Source organism: Panulirus ornatus, chromosome 14 (assembly GCF_036320965.1).
Source record: "Panulirus ornatus isolate Po-2019 chromosome 14, ASM3632096v1, whole genome shotgun sequence".
Taxonomy (NCBI): Eukaryota; Metazoa; Arthropoda; class Malacostraca; order Decapoda; family Palinuridae; genus Panulirus; species Panulirus ornatus.
This window is the reverse complement of record NC_092237.1, coordinates 3,217,154-3,234,114: the sequence shown is the minus strand read 5'-3', so window position 1 is coordinate 3,234,114 and position 16,961 is coordinate 3,217,154. Positions and strand designations below refer to the sequence as shown.

The window sequence follows — 16,961 nt, the reverse complement described above, 5'->3', positions numbered from 1 at the left end:
TTTGATGCATTATATGTGACAGCTAGAGAGTGACTATTAGTAAATGAAACCATTTCTGTCTCTGCTCCTGGTGCAACCTTGCTGATGTGGGAAATGGTGAAAATATATTGATTTTTTATGCATATTTTTTCATACTTGTTCACCATTTCCTGCATTAGTGAGTATTACCAGAAACATATGAGGAAGAGACCTCATTCACTCACATTGTTTCTCTAGCTGTCATGTGTAACTATGAAACTGCTGCTCCCCATTTACAACCAGGCCCCACAGACCCTTCACTAGTTTCCCCTGGCTGCTTCACATACCTTGGTTCAGTCCTCAGACAGTACGTACATATTTGCATTTCAGAATTTCTTAATTGTTGAAGTCTCTGTGATAAGCACATGTAGTTATCAGGATACGCTTAGCAGCGATACAGATTTCAAAGTATTGGTAAGTTGTTCAAAATATGCCACCAGAACCTAGCATTGATATCTCATGATACATGCCACACAAGTCATCATATGATGACTCCTGGTACCTGCTGTACAATAATGATATGCTGGTAATGATATGACTCCCAGTATTTAAGGGTTCAGCCAGTATTCCCTCCCAGGTTCGCATCCATCTGTGACAAAATAGATGAATTATAGAATTGCATGCAAAACTAACAAAAATATGGTTATATTATTACAGTTGTGTTGGTCAGGTCCAGTTCTATTCTTATCCTTGCTTATATCATCATAACTTTCTTCTGATATGCCCTCCACAGAAAATACAAAAATTTCAGAGTTTCTGTCATTAATGGTACCCATTTAGTTTTCCTGGGTTAGTTTCCTTCTTTTAATGCTCATGATGAGCAAACTAAAAAGAAGAACATGAAAGTAAAGGGAAGAAGCTATTGTGACAGTATAAAGTTTAAAGCATTGCATAACCAAGAATAAGTCTTCTGTGTTCTGTTGCATGTTTCCAAAACAGGAAGGCTTATGTACAGTCTTGTGCAATCATTTGGTTATTATCTTTGCATCAGACTCTTTCATACAGTCCTCTGAATTTTTTTCCAGATTCTTACTAAGATGCCTGTCCGGGGAAATACATTCAAGATATTTGTCGGGAACCTAAGTGACCGTGCTACAGGTTCAGACATTAGAGAACTCTTTGAAAATCATGGAACAGTGGTTGAGGCAGATGTTGTGAAAAATTATGGTTTTGTACACATGGAAAAGGAACAGGAGGGACAGGCAGCCATTGAAGCACTCAATGGTCATGCTCTTCATGGAAAGGTAAGGTTAGATGGACGATGGTCACCCTTTATGTACATGTATATAACTCTTTGGTTATTGTGTCACCTGTTTAGCAAGGCATGTACATAGGGATCACTGTGTCCTTTGTTGTTTTCTAGGGTTACTTTAACTGTCAGTACTGTATAACCTTGGCTACAACTGGTAAATTCTTTATCAGATACTCATAGAACTCTGTAAATTTGTTTTCCAGCATGTAAAGAAAATGGTATAAGACCCACAACTTTTTTTTTTTGATATTGTCAGTCCTACCATTTAAAAATAGTTTTAACTAAATTGACCAACCTCATTACTTTAAGGAAATTAAGACTGTGGGCACAAAACTTTATGACATGTTTCCTAACACATAAGGAACTGTATGCATAAGTCATATACCTTTAGTTCTGATTTTGCCTGAGTTGTGCCATTAATGAAATATTTAATCTGTAATTAATGTATCTCATAACCTAAAGAAGATTCAGTCTTTGGCTCTGAAGCTTTATACAGTTGTTTCCCAGTACCTTAAGGACCAAATAGGTTGAATTTTAAGCCTTTTCTGAAAAAATTTATCCAAGAATTTCACTTGGTTTACAGTTCACAGAGAATATGTTTTTCAAATTTCCCTGATAGTGCATCCTATCATTTGTATTTAATTGCAAATGACTGTAATGTATTGTAGGTGATGCAATTGTTCTATGGAACACTATCTTAGTACTGATGCATATATGATTTTTTATATATGTACCATTGTAATGCATGAGCTGTTTACTGGTTAGAGATTAGAAAAAGCCAATTAATGCTTTAGAATGTCTTGGCCTTTGCACTGATTGATAACATTGATATGTACTGCTGCTTTCATGTTATTATATAGTCTATATATAAAAACTTTCACAACAGTGACAAACTATTAACACATAATTACATTGGGGTAAGCCCACCTGTTACCCCCACAAAGGTAAATAAGGCACGTGAAACTAGCAGTCGGCTGCATTTAAGTGTTTGTGATAATTAAAGATCTGTAAGTTTGTTTTTGGTCTTGCATTTCTGTAACATGTATTTGTTTGTAAATATTTTTTGTAAATGGTTACTTTATATAAAGATAGACATCAAATAGTCTAATACCAACATCATCATTACTGCAAGTCTTTTGAGAAGTCCACCACTACAAGATTTTAGATATTTATGGTAGATTTGATTTTGGTGCTGATTTTTGTTGTTCATTTTTTATGAGTGCTTGTTGACTGTAATGTTGAGTACACCTTATAGTAAATATTATGCTAACATCTCCATTATGAAGCATGTTGACTGTCTATATCTCTGATGCCTATTCCCTTATGGAACTTCCTCAGGGGGAGGGGGATGGCCATGGCAATAGAGTCTCCATAAATATTGAACCCCAGCGCTGCTTCTTAGCCTTTAGTGCCTCACCTATAACAGTCAACTAGCAGAGGACAAGTCTAGTGCAGTGTTTGCAGAAGCTCCTACCCATTGTTCCTACTGACTACTTTTACTTAATGCTCCTGCTTAATGTTCCCACCTACTATTTCTACATAATGTTTCTACCTAATGCTCCTACCAAAATGTTTCTCCCTATTTCTTCTCTCTGTTGCTCCTACCATTTTGCCAAAAGGCTGGGATAGAACATAGCACCCACCACAGGAAAAGCTAGAGTTATGAAGAATGTCTTAAGTGTTCTCAGGTGTTATGTATGAGAAGGGGAGATTGTATGTTTGTGAACAGAATGCCAGTAGTCCACGTAAGGGTGAGGCAGAAAAGACAGCTACTTGGGTCAGATGAGTGCAGCTGGACAACCAATGAAGTGCTGGCTTGCTAAGTAGCTGTCACTAACCCTCCAGATACCTAGGTGGGTAGTTTTTTTTTTTTTTTTTTTTTTTTTTTTATACTTTGTCGCTGTCTCCCGCGTTTGCGAGGTAGCGCAAGGAAACAGACGAAAGAAATGGCCCAACCCCCCCCATACACATGTACATACACACGTCCACACACGCAATATACATACCTACACAGCTTTCCATGGTTTACCCCAGACGCTTCACATGCCTTGATTCAATCCACTGACAGCACGTCAACCCCTGTATACCACATCGCTCCAATTCACTCTATTCCTTGCCCTCCTTTCACCCTCCTGCATGTTCAGGCCCCGATCACACAAAATCCTTTTCACTCCATCTTTCCACCTCCAATTTGGTCTCCCTCTTCTCCTCGTTCCCTCCACCTCCGACACATATATCCTCTTGGTCAATCTTTCCTCACTCATTCTCTCCATGTGCCCAAACCACTTCAAAACACCCTCTTCTGCTCTCTCAACCACGCTCTTTTTATTTCCACACATCCCTCTTACCCTTACGTTACTTACTCGATCAAACCACCTCACACCACACATTGTCCTCAAACATCTCATTTCCAGCACATCCATCCTCCTGCGCACAACTCTATCCATAGCCCACGCCTCGCAACCATACAACATTGTTGGAACCACTATTCCTTCAAACATACCCATTTTTGCTTTCCGGGATAATGTTCTCGACTTCCACACATTTTTCAAGGCTCCCAAAATTTTCGCCCCCTCCCCCACCCTATGATCCACTTCCGCTTCCATGGTTCCATCCGCTGCCAGATCCACTCCCAGAAATCTAAAACACTTTACTTCCTCCAGTATTTCTCCGTTCAAACTCACCTCCCAATTGACTTGACCCTCAACCCTACTGTACCTAATAACCTTGCTCTTATTCACATTTACTCTTAACTTTCTTCTTTCACACACTTTACCAAACTCAGTCACCAGCTTCTGCAGTTTCTCACATGAATCAGCCACCAGCGCTGTATTATCAGCGAACAACAACTGACTCACTTCCCAAGCTCTCTCATCCCCAACAGACTTCATACTTGCCCCTCTTTCCAAAACTCTTGCATTCACCTCCCTAACAACCCCATCCATAAACAAATTAAACAACCATGGAGACATCACACACCCCTGCCGCAAACCTACATTCACTGAGAACCAATCACTTTCCTCTCTTCCTACACGTACACATGCCTTACATCCTCGATAAAAACTTTTCACTGCTTCTAACAACTTGCCTCCCACACCATATATTCTTAATACCTTCCACAGAGCATCTCTATCAACTCTATCATATGCCTTCTCCAGATCCATAAATGCTACATACAAATCCATTTGCTTTACTAAGTATTTCTCACATACATTCTTCAAAGCAAACACCTGATCCACACATCCTCTACCACTTCTGAAACCACACTGCTCTTCCCCAATCTGATGCTCTGTACATGCCTTCACCCTCTCAATTAATACCCTCCCGTATAATTTACCAGGAATACTCAACAAACTTATACCTCTGTAATTTGAGCACTCACTCTTATCCCCTTTGCCTTTGTACGATGGCACTATGCACGCATTCCGCCAATCCTCAGGCACCTCACCATGAGTCATACATACATTAAATAACCTTTAGTCGCCTTCTACGACATGCAGGGAATATGTGGGAAGTATTCTTTCTCCCCTAGCCCCAGGGATACATACATATATATATATATATATATATATATATATATATATGTGGTATACAGGGGTTGACGTGCTGTCAGTGGATTGAAGCAAGGCATGTGAAGCGTCTGGGGTAAACCATGGAAAGCTGTGTAGGTATGTATATTTGCGTGTGTGGACGAGTGTATGTACATGTGTATGGGGGGGGGGTTGGGCTATTTCTTTCGTCTGTTTCCTTGCGCTACCTCGCAAACGCGGGAGACAGCGACAAAGTATAAAAAAAAAAAAAAAAAAAAAAAAAAAATATATATATATATATATATATATATATATATATATATATATATATATATATATATATATATATATATATATATATATATATATATATATATATATCGCTACCTCGCAAACGCGGGAGACAGCGACAAAGTATAAAAAAAAAATATATATATATATATATATATATATATATATATATAGGATCATAGGGTGGGGGAGGGGGCGAGGGCGAGGTTGTCGGAGGTGGAGGGAACGAGGAGAAGAGGGAGACCAAATTGGAGGTGGAAAGATGGAGTGAAAAAGATTTTGTGTGATTGGGGCCTGAACATGCAGGAGGGTGAAAGGAAGGCAAGGAATAGAGTGAATTGGAGCGATGTGGTATACCGGGGTTGACGTGCTGTCAGTGGATTGAATCAAGGCATGTGAAGCGTCTGGGGTAAACCATGGAAAGCTGTGTAGGTATGTATATTTGCGTGTGTGGACGTATGTACATGTGTATGGGGGGGGGGTTGGGCCATTTCTTTCGTCTGTTTCCTTGCGCTACCTCGCAAACGCGGGAGACAGCGACAAAGTATAAAAAAAAAAAAAAAATATATATATATATATATATATATATTATTTTTTTTAATTATACTTTGTCGCTGTCTCCCGCGTTTGCGAGGTAGCGCAAGGAAACAGACGAAAGAAATGGCCCAACCCCCCCATACACATGTATATACATACGTCCACACACGCAAATATACATACCTACACAGCTTTCCATGGTTTACTCCAGACGCTTCACATGCCTTGATTCAATCCACTGACAGCACGTCAACCCCGGTATACCACATCGCTCCAATTCACTCTATTCCTTGCCTTCCTTTCACCCTCCTGCATGTTCAGGCCCCGATCACACAAAATCTTTTTCACTCCATCTTTCCACCTCCAATTTGGTCTCCCTCTTCTCCTCGTTCCCTCCACCTCCGACACATATATCCTCTTGGTCAATCTTTCCTCACTCATTCTCTCTATGTGCCCAAACCACTTCAAAACACCCTCTTCTGCTCTCTCAACCACGCTCTTTTTATTTCCACACATCTCTCTTACCCTTACGTTACTCACTCGATCAAACCACCTCACACCACACATTGTCCTCAAACATCTCATTTCCAGCACATCCATCCTCCTGCGCACAACTCTATCCATAGCCCACGCCTTGCAACCATACAACATTGTTGGAACCACTGTTCCTTCAAACATACCCATTTTTGCTTTCCGAGATAATGTTCTCGACTTCCACACATTCTTCAAGGCCCCCAGAATTTTCGCCCCCTCCCCCACCCTATGATCCACTTCCGCTTCCATGGTTCCATCCGCTGCCAGATCCACTCCCAGATATCTAAAACACTTCACTTCCTCCAGTTTTTCTCCGTTCAAACTCACCTCCCAATTGACTTGACCCACAACCCTACTGTACCTAATAACCTTGCTCTTATTCACATTTACTCTTAACTTTCTTCTTCCACACACTTTACCAAACTCAGTCACCAGCTTCTGCAGTTTCTCACATGAATCAGCCACCAGCGCTGTATCATCAGCGAACAACAACTGACTCACTTCCCAAGCTCTCTCATCCCCAACAGACTTCATACTTGCCCCTCTTTCCAAAACTCTTGCATTTACCTCCCTAACAACCCCATCCATAAACAAATTAAACAACCATGGAGACATCACACACACCCCTGCCGCAAACCTACATTCACTGAGAACCAATCACTTTCCTCTCTTCCTACACGTACACATGCCTTACATCCTCGATAAAAACTTTTCACTGCTTCTAACAACTTTCCTCCCACACCATATATTCTTGGAAAATTAAAAAAAAAAAACGAGAGGGGAGGATTTCCAGCCCCCCGCTCCCTCCCCTTTTAGTCGCCTTCTACGACACGCAGGGAATACGTGGGAAGTATTCTTACTCCCCTATCCCCAGGAATAATATATATATATATATATATATATATATATATATATATATATATATATATATATATATATATATATGTTATACATATATCCTCTTGGTCAATATTTCCTCACTCATTCTCTCCATGTGACCAAACCGTTTCAAAACACCCTCGTCTGCTCTCTCAACCACACTCTTTTTATTACCACACATCTCTTACCGTATTATTACTTACTTGATCAAACCACCTCACACCACATATTGTCCTCAAACATCTCATTTCCAGCACATCCACCCTCCTCTGCACAACTCTATCTATAGCCCATACTTATATAAGATTTAGATTATGTAATATTTTAGTGTATGTGATAGTACAGAGGAGTCATTTTTTAACAAGTGCATGTAAAAACAGGGTTCAACCTAAAAACAATGTCACAAATTTATACTCATTATAAAGATGTATATTATGTATGACTGAAAGCTATTTGCAGACCTTTAAGTAATTTAGAATATTTTCTTTCAAATTATTCCTCCACCATTTTGAATGAACACTTATGCTTAACATAATTCACCAACAAATACATATAAAGTGTATGAGTTAGTGAAATGTATTTGTGTGTTTGAGCGTGGGGGGGGAGTTGAACTTGAGATGCGTAAAGATGTGCACAGTTCCATAACATTTGCCAATAGACCCAAAAGTAGATCTTGAGACAGACCTGATGTATATGCCTATAGACCTAAAAATATTTTTAGTAAGTGAAAGTTATGGGACATATATTACATATAGTGTATGCCAGCATAAATATTGTCAAGGGTGCAGATGGAGATATTTGTGTTCATGTGTTAAAAATTGTAGATATGTAAACAATTTGTATACCGTTCACTGTGTTCTTGCAGTATTGAGTAAGGGTGACGTGGGTGCGATGGGGCCACAGCAGTGGGCACTATTGGTTGGGGTGGGCGCCATGGTCATGGTGAATCCTTAGAAATGGCATGTAACTACCAGCTGTGGGTTACAGAACTCCAAGCAGCTCTGTTGTTAACTCATCCTTTTCTTAGATTCCTTTTTATGGTCGACCGACAGTGCCCATAATGCACGTATAATTCAACTTTGGGCAGGAAATTACGTGTATTGCTTGATGTTCATGGTGTCCAGCTACATAACAATGTGTTGATATTTAGAGCATGGAAAGGGTTAATTGGCATTAACCTATTGTAATTTTTGGAATAGTTCAGGGATAGATAGTGATGGAGCAGAAGGGTTGGACCAGAGATAGTTAATGAAAGTAATCTTTCTGATGATATGTCTTTCACCTGGGGACATACTTTTAAGGTGCTATATTTAGAGATGAATAACTTGTATTTGGTTTCAGCCGATGGTTGTTGAGGCCTCCACTGGTGCAAGAAAGGGTGGTAACCAAAGGACAAAAATCTTCATCGGAAATGTACACAAGGATTCCAAAATTGAAGAGCTCAAAAGTCTTTTTGAAGTGTATGGTAGTGTGGTAGAGGCAGACATTCTTACAAACTATGCCTTTGTTGTAAGTACTGTATTTTATGGTAATCTTGATTTGTTTCACCTTTTGTTATAATTTATGCTGTTGTGTTTCTGAAGAGCTTGTAAAAGATATGGTATAATCCTTGTCATTAAATTTAATGTACGGCATATTCAAATATCTTATCCTTAAACTTTACAGTGGACTTCCCCAAGGAGCAGTTCTTTGTCCAACCCTCTTCAATCTCTTCCTTCACGACCTTCCAGCACCCTCTGCAAACCAGTGTGAAGTCCTCTCGTGTTCAGATGACCTCACAGTCGTATCACAGCAACCTGACTTTATGCAAGCAACAACAAACATGCAGCACTACACCACACTGTTAGAACACTGTATCACCAAAAGTAGAATGTCTGCATCGCTACAGAAGTCTTCCATACATTTTTAATTCCTGACAGACATGAATCCAACCTATACCCTCCCACCCTGAATTGTTAGCCACTCCCAGACAACAGAACTGCAACCACAGTGGACATCATGTATTATACATGTGATATTTGCTTGCCACAGGATAAGAATAAGGACCAAGGCCAGAAACAAATTAAATGCCCTTAGAACACTTATTACTGATATAAGATTTGGATAAGAAAATGAATACCTAAATTCCTTGACAATTTAGCTGATTCACTCAAAACTGACCCTCACCTGCTTGGTCAGCCACATCGTCAGTCAAAAGAAAACATAAAGCTGCAAACCACAATAAACTGAGCACCTGTTAATCATTCACTGCATAGCAACCACAAGTACTCAGCTCCTATACAGTGAAACAGATTCTCCCAATACAATCCTACAGTTTGCTTGCAGTATTTTTTGCTCTTTTTTTTTTTTAGAATCACTGTACCCTTTGTGTCTAATCAGCAAACGGCTTCTAGGCAGAAAAAGATGAAGTACTCTTTCCTTACTCTTGAGAAACCTCTACATTAACTTAGAGATCCTCTCTTCCCCAGCAAACATATATACACTCTGAAATGACTCAGCAGTCACAAAAACTGCCTTCCTAACCCAGTCTTAAACACCACCCTGCTAAAAGTACATCCCTCAGAAACTACACCCCTTAGACAACTACACATCACAGGTTACAGTCTGCACTCTAGAAACTACAGATTTGCTCACACACACTACAAACACTTTTAACATATCACAAGATCCCATGTGCCCACAATATCTTCACCTTGGTGAAGATATTGGGCACTTATTGCTCAGATACCCTCCTGTCTCCCATGTAGACATGCAGACAACATCACATTTTATGACGTGTTCCCATCTAGCAAAAGTGGCTGGCGTCCTGAGGGTTGCGGGAAGAGTGAAGAGTTGTTGAAGATGATGAGAAAATATATGAGGACTATGGGAAGAGTGAAGTGTTGAAGATAATGAGAAAATGTGAGAAACTGAATATGTCTCAAGTCTATCCCAGTAGAGGTATACTGTATCCCTGACACTAATGAGATGGGAAGATGGAGCTTGGAAAACATTGAAATTGTTAGTGTTCATGACCATGATGCATTCATGGCCACCCAGGGTTGAGCGCATAGGTTCGCATCCTGGTTATGACAGTTGGTCCACAGTTTAAAGGAATAGTAGTTCCAGCAATATTATATGGTTGTGAGGCATGGGTTATAGATAGGGTTGTATGGAGGAGGGTGGATGCATTTGACATGAAATGTTTGAGGACAATATGTGGCGTGAGGTGATTTGACCGAGTAAGTAGTGAAAGGTTAAGAGGGATGCGTGATAATAAAAAGTGTGGTTGAGAGAGCAGAAGAGTGTGTGTTGAAATGGTCTGGACATATGGAGAGAATGAGTGACATAGAGGACATATGTGTATGTATATGTGTATATGTTGACATGTATGTATATGTACGTGTATAGGTGTGTATGTATATTCTTTCTTTTCTTCTTTCAAACTATTCGCCATTTCCCGCATTAGCGAGGTAGCGTTAAGAACAGAGGACTGGGCCTTTGAGGGAATACCCTCACCTGGCCCAATTCTCTGTTCCTTCTTTTGGAAAATTAAAAAAAAAAAACGAGAGGGGAGGATTTCCAGCCCCACGCTCCCTCCCCTTTTAATCGCCTTCTACGACACGCAGGGAATACATGGGAAGTATTCTTTCTCCCCTATCCCCAGGGATAAGTGTATGTATATATGTGTGTATATGAGTAGATGGGTCTTTCTTCATATGTTTCCTGGTGCTACCTTGCTGATGCAGGAAATGGCAATTAGGTATGGTAAATGAATAAATATAAATGTATATAGCATTAATGGGATAGCCTTCATTAGGGCCTCAGCTGCCCGTGCCATCTCAGCTAACTTAAAAACATATTTATAAAAAGTACTTGGACCTGAAAAAGTCTTTCGATGTGTACTCAAGAAATATGTAGGAACATGCGAAGGGCGTGCATAAATTTTTTTAAGAAACTGTAAGAAGGGGCTGCTGTGCTAGGAGAGTGAAATAGATGTCTTCCCTATCTTTAAGAAAGGAGATTTGCATATTTTATTGCATAACAAATGTATGATTCTGACAAGTGTGGTGTGTAAATTTCTGGAAAAGGTTATTTGTGAAGGGGATATTGCATGACAGGCAAAATTGGTTCACATATTTCACACTTTTACTATTATTTTGATCTCTGTTTTAGACATAAGAGTGAGATGGATGGACTGTATGTTCTTGGACTGCCACAAAGCATTAAGGAGATGTGTTTGGTGTATTAAGAAATATCTCAAAAGGAAAGGAAAAGAGGACACTTCTTTAGGGGGTTGTAGAATCAAGGAAGAAATAATATTAGAAATTTTAAATGTACATTATATATACAGTTTGATGAACTTTTAAAGGAAAGTTTTATATATGATCCAGTAAAAAGTTTTAAGTTTTTAGATACAGTCACCTTTTTCATTGTAAAATGCACTGAATGACCATTAGATTTTGGTGCTTTATAAATTCCATATTATCAGTCAATTTGGATGGGTTGGAGTTACCCATGGCATGCCATAGGGCACACTCATAGGCTGTGGTTATTCTACATATTCTTGATGACAACAGAAAGACTGGACTCTTACACTGATATGTCATGAGAATTGAGGAATGGCCATGATTGCATTAGCATACTAAGGTACTTGATCAAGCTCCTGACTTAGTCAGATTCATGGTTAATGAAGTCCAACTCAAGCAGATGCATGATAACCAAAATAGGACATTTTGAACCTTGTGTTCATCCTGGTGCTTGAACATAACAATGGGTAGATTTGTTAAAGAAGCAAATTCTCTGCAGGTTGATATTAGAATTACTTTCAGTTACATGAATAAGAAAATGTGTAGTAACTTTTTACAACTTTTGTAAGACTGAAACAAGAATATGTATATGAAGTTGAGTTACCATACATCAAGAAATATGAAGATTTGATAATGAAGGGCTTGAGGAAAGCAACAAAGATAATACATAGTACAAGATAGCTAAGGGGATGAGATTAGAGGACATAATTTGACCCACCATTGAAGAAAAGAATAAAGGTAGATTTAGCTTCAGCCTTCAAAATTCTAGATCAGATTAACATTGCTGATTGTGAGCAGTTCATATAAAGATACAAAGAGACAGCAATGAGAAGTACAGTATAAGTGCATTTGTTGTGTTAGAGTCATGGGTGAATGGAATAAGATGAATAATGAAACTGTGACTCTGTACAGAAGTTAAAATTTAAAAAAGTGCATTTCAGATGAAAGTTGTCATGTAGGGCTTCAGAAGTTTATGACTCCTTCCCCATGCTATATAAAAAAGGTAATTACACACACTCATACAGATGAGAATGAACCTTCCAGTAATATACAAATGAGTAACTAAACATAAACACACACATAATCTGTGTGTGAGAGGGGCTCACACCTGGTACAATTACTTTCCTCGGATTGGTGTCTTGATATAGAAAGAAGAGCATTTATATGAGTTGCGTTTTTCCTCCCATTTTGAGGTATTTGTTAGTATTGCGTCTGTTGTACCATAAAAAACATCTAATCCTTTTATGTAGGCTCATGATTGATTGTAATTTTTTGATAAAATGATAAGTGTAATTAGTTTCTATTTTTCAAAATCTTGCTTTAAAACTTCCCAACCTTTTCTCTGATTTATAGCACATGGATGATGAGGCTCAGGCTCAGCGAGCAATTCGAGAGTTGGATGGTTACGAATTCCATGGTTTACGATTGAGGGTTCAGGAATCAACATCCCGTGTCAGACAACGGGCAGGAATGGGAAATCCAGATATGTGCTTCCGTTGTGGATCTGTCGGGCACTGGTCTAAGGTGTGTCCTCGAGATGGACGCTTTGGAGGTCCTCGTTTCATGGATCGTGAGCGAGGCCGAGGCTTTGGAAGTCGATTTGACCCATATCCACCACCACCACCTGGCTATGCCAGAGAACGTATGATGCGCTTACGGGTTAGTTGCACATATTTATGTATTGTCTGTAGTTAATGTTAAAGAAAGCAGGTGTCCTAGGATGTGGTCCTCCTTGAAAATTACAGTTGGTTTCTTTGTATTCATACACGAGAATGCCTTTCTTAAGGCTTAACTGAAAAGTTTACATTCTTGTATTTGGATAGAAGTTTTGCCGAATTCCAGGTGTTCATGATATGAGCAAACTTGGACTCTTATGATTAACCATATAACCATTCAAGATGCCAGTGTTTGCTTCATCCTCATTGGAGTCAGAAGCATATTTGCACTCACCAGTAAGACTGATGGTGCTTTCTCTGTATATATTTTAATGTATAAACGTGTCAAAATGACCTCTATCATTGTAAAAGGCTGCAGAAAGTGAAAGGAAGAAAATCCACACTGAACATTTTCTCTGTAAAATATATTTTTTATTCTGCTTTTATGAAATCTAAAAGAGGGCTTATTTTTATTGATATACTAAAAGTGATGGCAGAAGTTTTAGTGGAAAAAAATATTTTAATTAGGGAAAGAGCAGTGAATTGATAGAATATGCATTGAAATAAGTACTAAACAATATTTTGTTGAACTTTAGTGGGTGATGCCTAAAAGGAAAATTGTTTTGTATACTCTCGATTTTCTTTTGACTACTTTGGGGTTTCCCCCTTTCAGTGATTAAAAGAAAGCTACTTGAAGTTTCTCTCTATTGATGTAGATGTCCATAATAGATGATCTTTGAGTTACAGAAGAGGATGTGCTGTTTACAGTATTGATATCGAAAAGGAAGTTTCCTTAAACTTAGAGGAAAATTTATATATTTACCTATATTTCTGATGCCTGTTCCCTCCTCGAAAATACTGGTGCTAAACATAAAAGAATATAATGGTGACTTTATGGCTAGCAAGTGGAAAAGTAGGATGTTTTCTTGCTTTGAGAAGGTTGGTTGTGTTGGTAGTTGCATAGTAATCGCAATTCTCTCCATACTACCACTTGCTGTTTAATATTGAGTAAATCTTGCATGTAAGAAATTATCTGATAAACTCACTCAGTTTTGAGTTGTGTAAATGACAGTTGAATTGTAATGCTGCAATAATCCTAATCACCTTTAAACAAACTGATCTGATTATATCATAAACCATAACATATATCATATTGTATATTCACACATATAAGAGCAAGGTTATTAGGTACAGTAGGGTTGAGGGTCAAGTCAATTGGGAGGTGAGTTTGAATGGAGAAAAACTGGAGGAAGTGAAGTGTTTTAGATATCTGGGAGTGGATCTGTCAGCGGATGGAACCTTGGAAGCGGAAGTGGATCATAGGGTGGGGGAGGGGGCGAAAATTTTGGGAGCCTTGAAAAATGTGTGGAAGTCGAGAACATTATCTCGGAAAGCAAAAATGGGTATGTTTGAAGGAATAGTGGTTCCAACAATGTTGTATGGTTGCGAGGCGTAGGCTATGGATAGAGTTGTGCGCAGGAGGATGGACGTGCTGGAAATGAGATGTTTGAGGAAAATGTGTGGTATGAGGTGGTTTGATCGAGTAAGTAACGTAAGGGTAAGAGAGATGTGTGGAAATAAAAAGAGCGTGGTTGAGAGAGCAGAAGAGGGTGTTTTGAAATGGTTTGGGCACATGGAGAGAATGAGTGAGGAAAGATTGACCAAGAGGATATATGTGTCGGAGGTGGAGGGAACGAGGAGAAGAGGGAGACCAAATTGGAGGTGGAAAGATGGAGTGAAAAAGATTTTGTGTGATCGGGGCCTGAACATGCAGGAGGGTGAAAGGAGGGCAAGGAATAGAGTGAATTGGAGCGATGTGGTATACAGGGGTTGACGTGCTGTCAGTGGATTGAATCAAGGCATGTGAAGCGTCTGGGGTAAACCATGGAAAGCTGTGTAGGTATGTATATTTGGGTGTGTGGACGTGTGTATGTACATGTGTATGGGGGGGGGGGCCATTTCTTTCGTCTGTTTCCTTGCGCTACCTCGCAAGCGCGGGAGACAGCGACAAAGTATAAAAAAAAAAAAAAAAAAAAAAAATATTCACACATGTAATCAGGGGAAACCAAGGAAAGGTCTGTGAGGCCTGGTTGTGGATAGGGGGCTGTGGTTTTTGGTGCATTAAGCATATTTCTTAAGGATGGATGTGAGTGAACTGAGACTATTTCTTCATCATTCTTGGCTTTACCTTGCTGACATTGGAAACTGCATACATACATGAAAGAAAAGGGAAAGTTACTGTGACGAGAATACACTAAGAGTTCTTGATATATAGGTAGACCAGTTTTACCATAAGGGATGCCTGCCTTATTCTTAGCTTGAGAAAAAGTATTGGCAAGCAGCATCGATATTTTGTCAATATCTGAGAGATTTTTATGGAAAATATAGGAATTTGCAGGCAAGATTAAACATTGATTATGCTAAGATAACCAGAAGATAAAACACTTTTCTCATGCTGTGAAGAGGGGATGCATTTCAGGAAAATGTTTCTTTAGAAGAGCAGATCTGTGTATAGTGAACCAAATAGTGCATGAGGAAATTAGATGGATGTTCCTGACACCTCCCAAGATTCCCCTTTTTTCACTCCTTCCTCAGAAAACACTGTACTCATTCAATTTATATAGACAGATTATGCCAGACAGTTAGGACTTTACCTAATAATGCTCACTTGCCATCCTCAGTTACCCATGCATACTTATGTATATCCCTTATTAAACCAGGTATTTCCAATCACCAATCCCTTTTCAGCACTCAGCTCTACAGATTGTTTGCCTTATTGATTCACGGTATGTATTCCGTGCCCTCATTATACCCACAACTACCTTGAAATCACTCATTTCTTGTACTTTATCCCTCACATCAAAGTTGCAGATGTGGCTCAGTTCCTACCAGAACACTCACCTCTTTTCCTCACTTCTGTTACTACTAGGTGCATAAACACGTACAATCACCCACCTCTTGAACTACTTTAATTTTCATCCACATCAGTCATGGACTCACTTCCTTTGTATTATGATGATAATACTTCTTCACCGTTTCCTCTGTTAGCAAGGTAGCGCCAGGAACTGATGTAGAAATTGCTTTATTTGCTTACACCTATTCTCTGGCAGTAATGTGTACTGCACCAAAACTACATCCCCCGTATCCACAACCAGGTCCCACAGACCTTTTCATGGTTATCCCCTGGCCATTTCATATGATCTGTTTCAGTCTGTTGACAGCATGTAACCCTCTGTGTACCACATTTTTCCAGTTCACTTCATCGCATGCACACCTCACATCTTCCTGTATATTCAGACCCTGAGCACTCCCCATGTTTCCTTCTCCAAGTTGGTCTCTTCTTCTCTTTGTCTCCTCCTTTTCTGACACATTTATCCTCTTTGTCAACTTCTTACCCATTCTCTCGATATATCCATGCCATTCCAGGACACCTTTCTCAGCTGTCTCAACCATACTCTTATTGCTACACCTCCCTCCCTCGTACTCTTATTGTCTTACTTGATCAGCCCTCCTCATACGACACATTGTCCTCAAACATATCATTTCCAATTGAATTATTGAATTAAATGCAACAAATGGTAAAATATATACAAAAATATACACTGGCAAATAGGGTGCTACAAAGAAATGGCTGTTCAAGAGAAAGGCTTCAGTTAGATGTAGAGATGGAAATTGCTATGGTTATTTTATAGTGACTGGCATGACTTAAGCATAGCATAACCCATTATTTTATAGTGACTAACGTGACTTAATCATAACGTACCCCATTTAGAAGCAGCCTCTGGTGAAAGAGAGAGAGAGAAAGAAGGTAGAATTCAATCATGGCTCAACAGATTTTGTTGCAGACATGTTTCTTGGAGGAAGTGAAGTGTTTTAGATATCTGGGAGTGGATCTGGCAGCGGATGGAACCATGGAAGCGGAAGTGGATCATAGGGTGGGGGAGGGGGCGAAAATTCTGGGGGCCTTGAAGAATGT

At 39.3% G+C, this 16,961-nt stretch overlaps 1 protein-coding gene across 4 annotated transcripts in view; it reads left to right on the top strand.

Moving 5' to 3' along the window:
* LOC139753164 (RNA-binding protein lark-like) overlaps positions 1-16,961 on the top strand; it is a 40,609-nt gene that overhangs the window by 3,028 nt on the left and 20,620 nt on the right. For all 4 annotated transcript variants that reach the window (XR_011713654.1, XM_071669343.1, XM_071669341.1 and 1 more), the window contains exons 3-5: positions 1,044-1,262; positions 8,383-8,550; positions 12,684-12,989. Coding sequence is in view for 3 of the 4 variants with exons in the window: in XM_071669343.1 (XP_071525444.1) it covers positions 1,056-1,262; positions 8,383-8,550; positions 12,684-12,989 (681 nt within the window). In the remaining variant the exon portion in view is untranslated. The remainder of the gene's footprint in view (positions 1-1,043; positions 1,263-8,382; positions 8,551-12,683; positions 12,990-16,961) is intronic.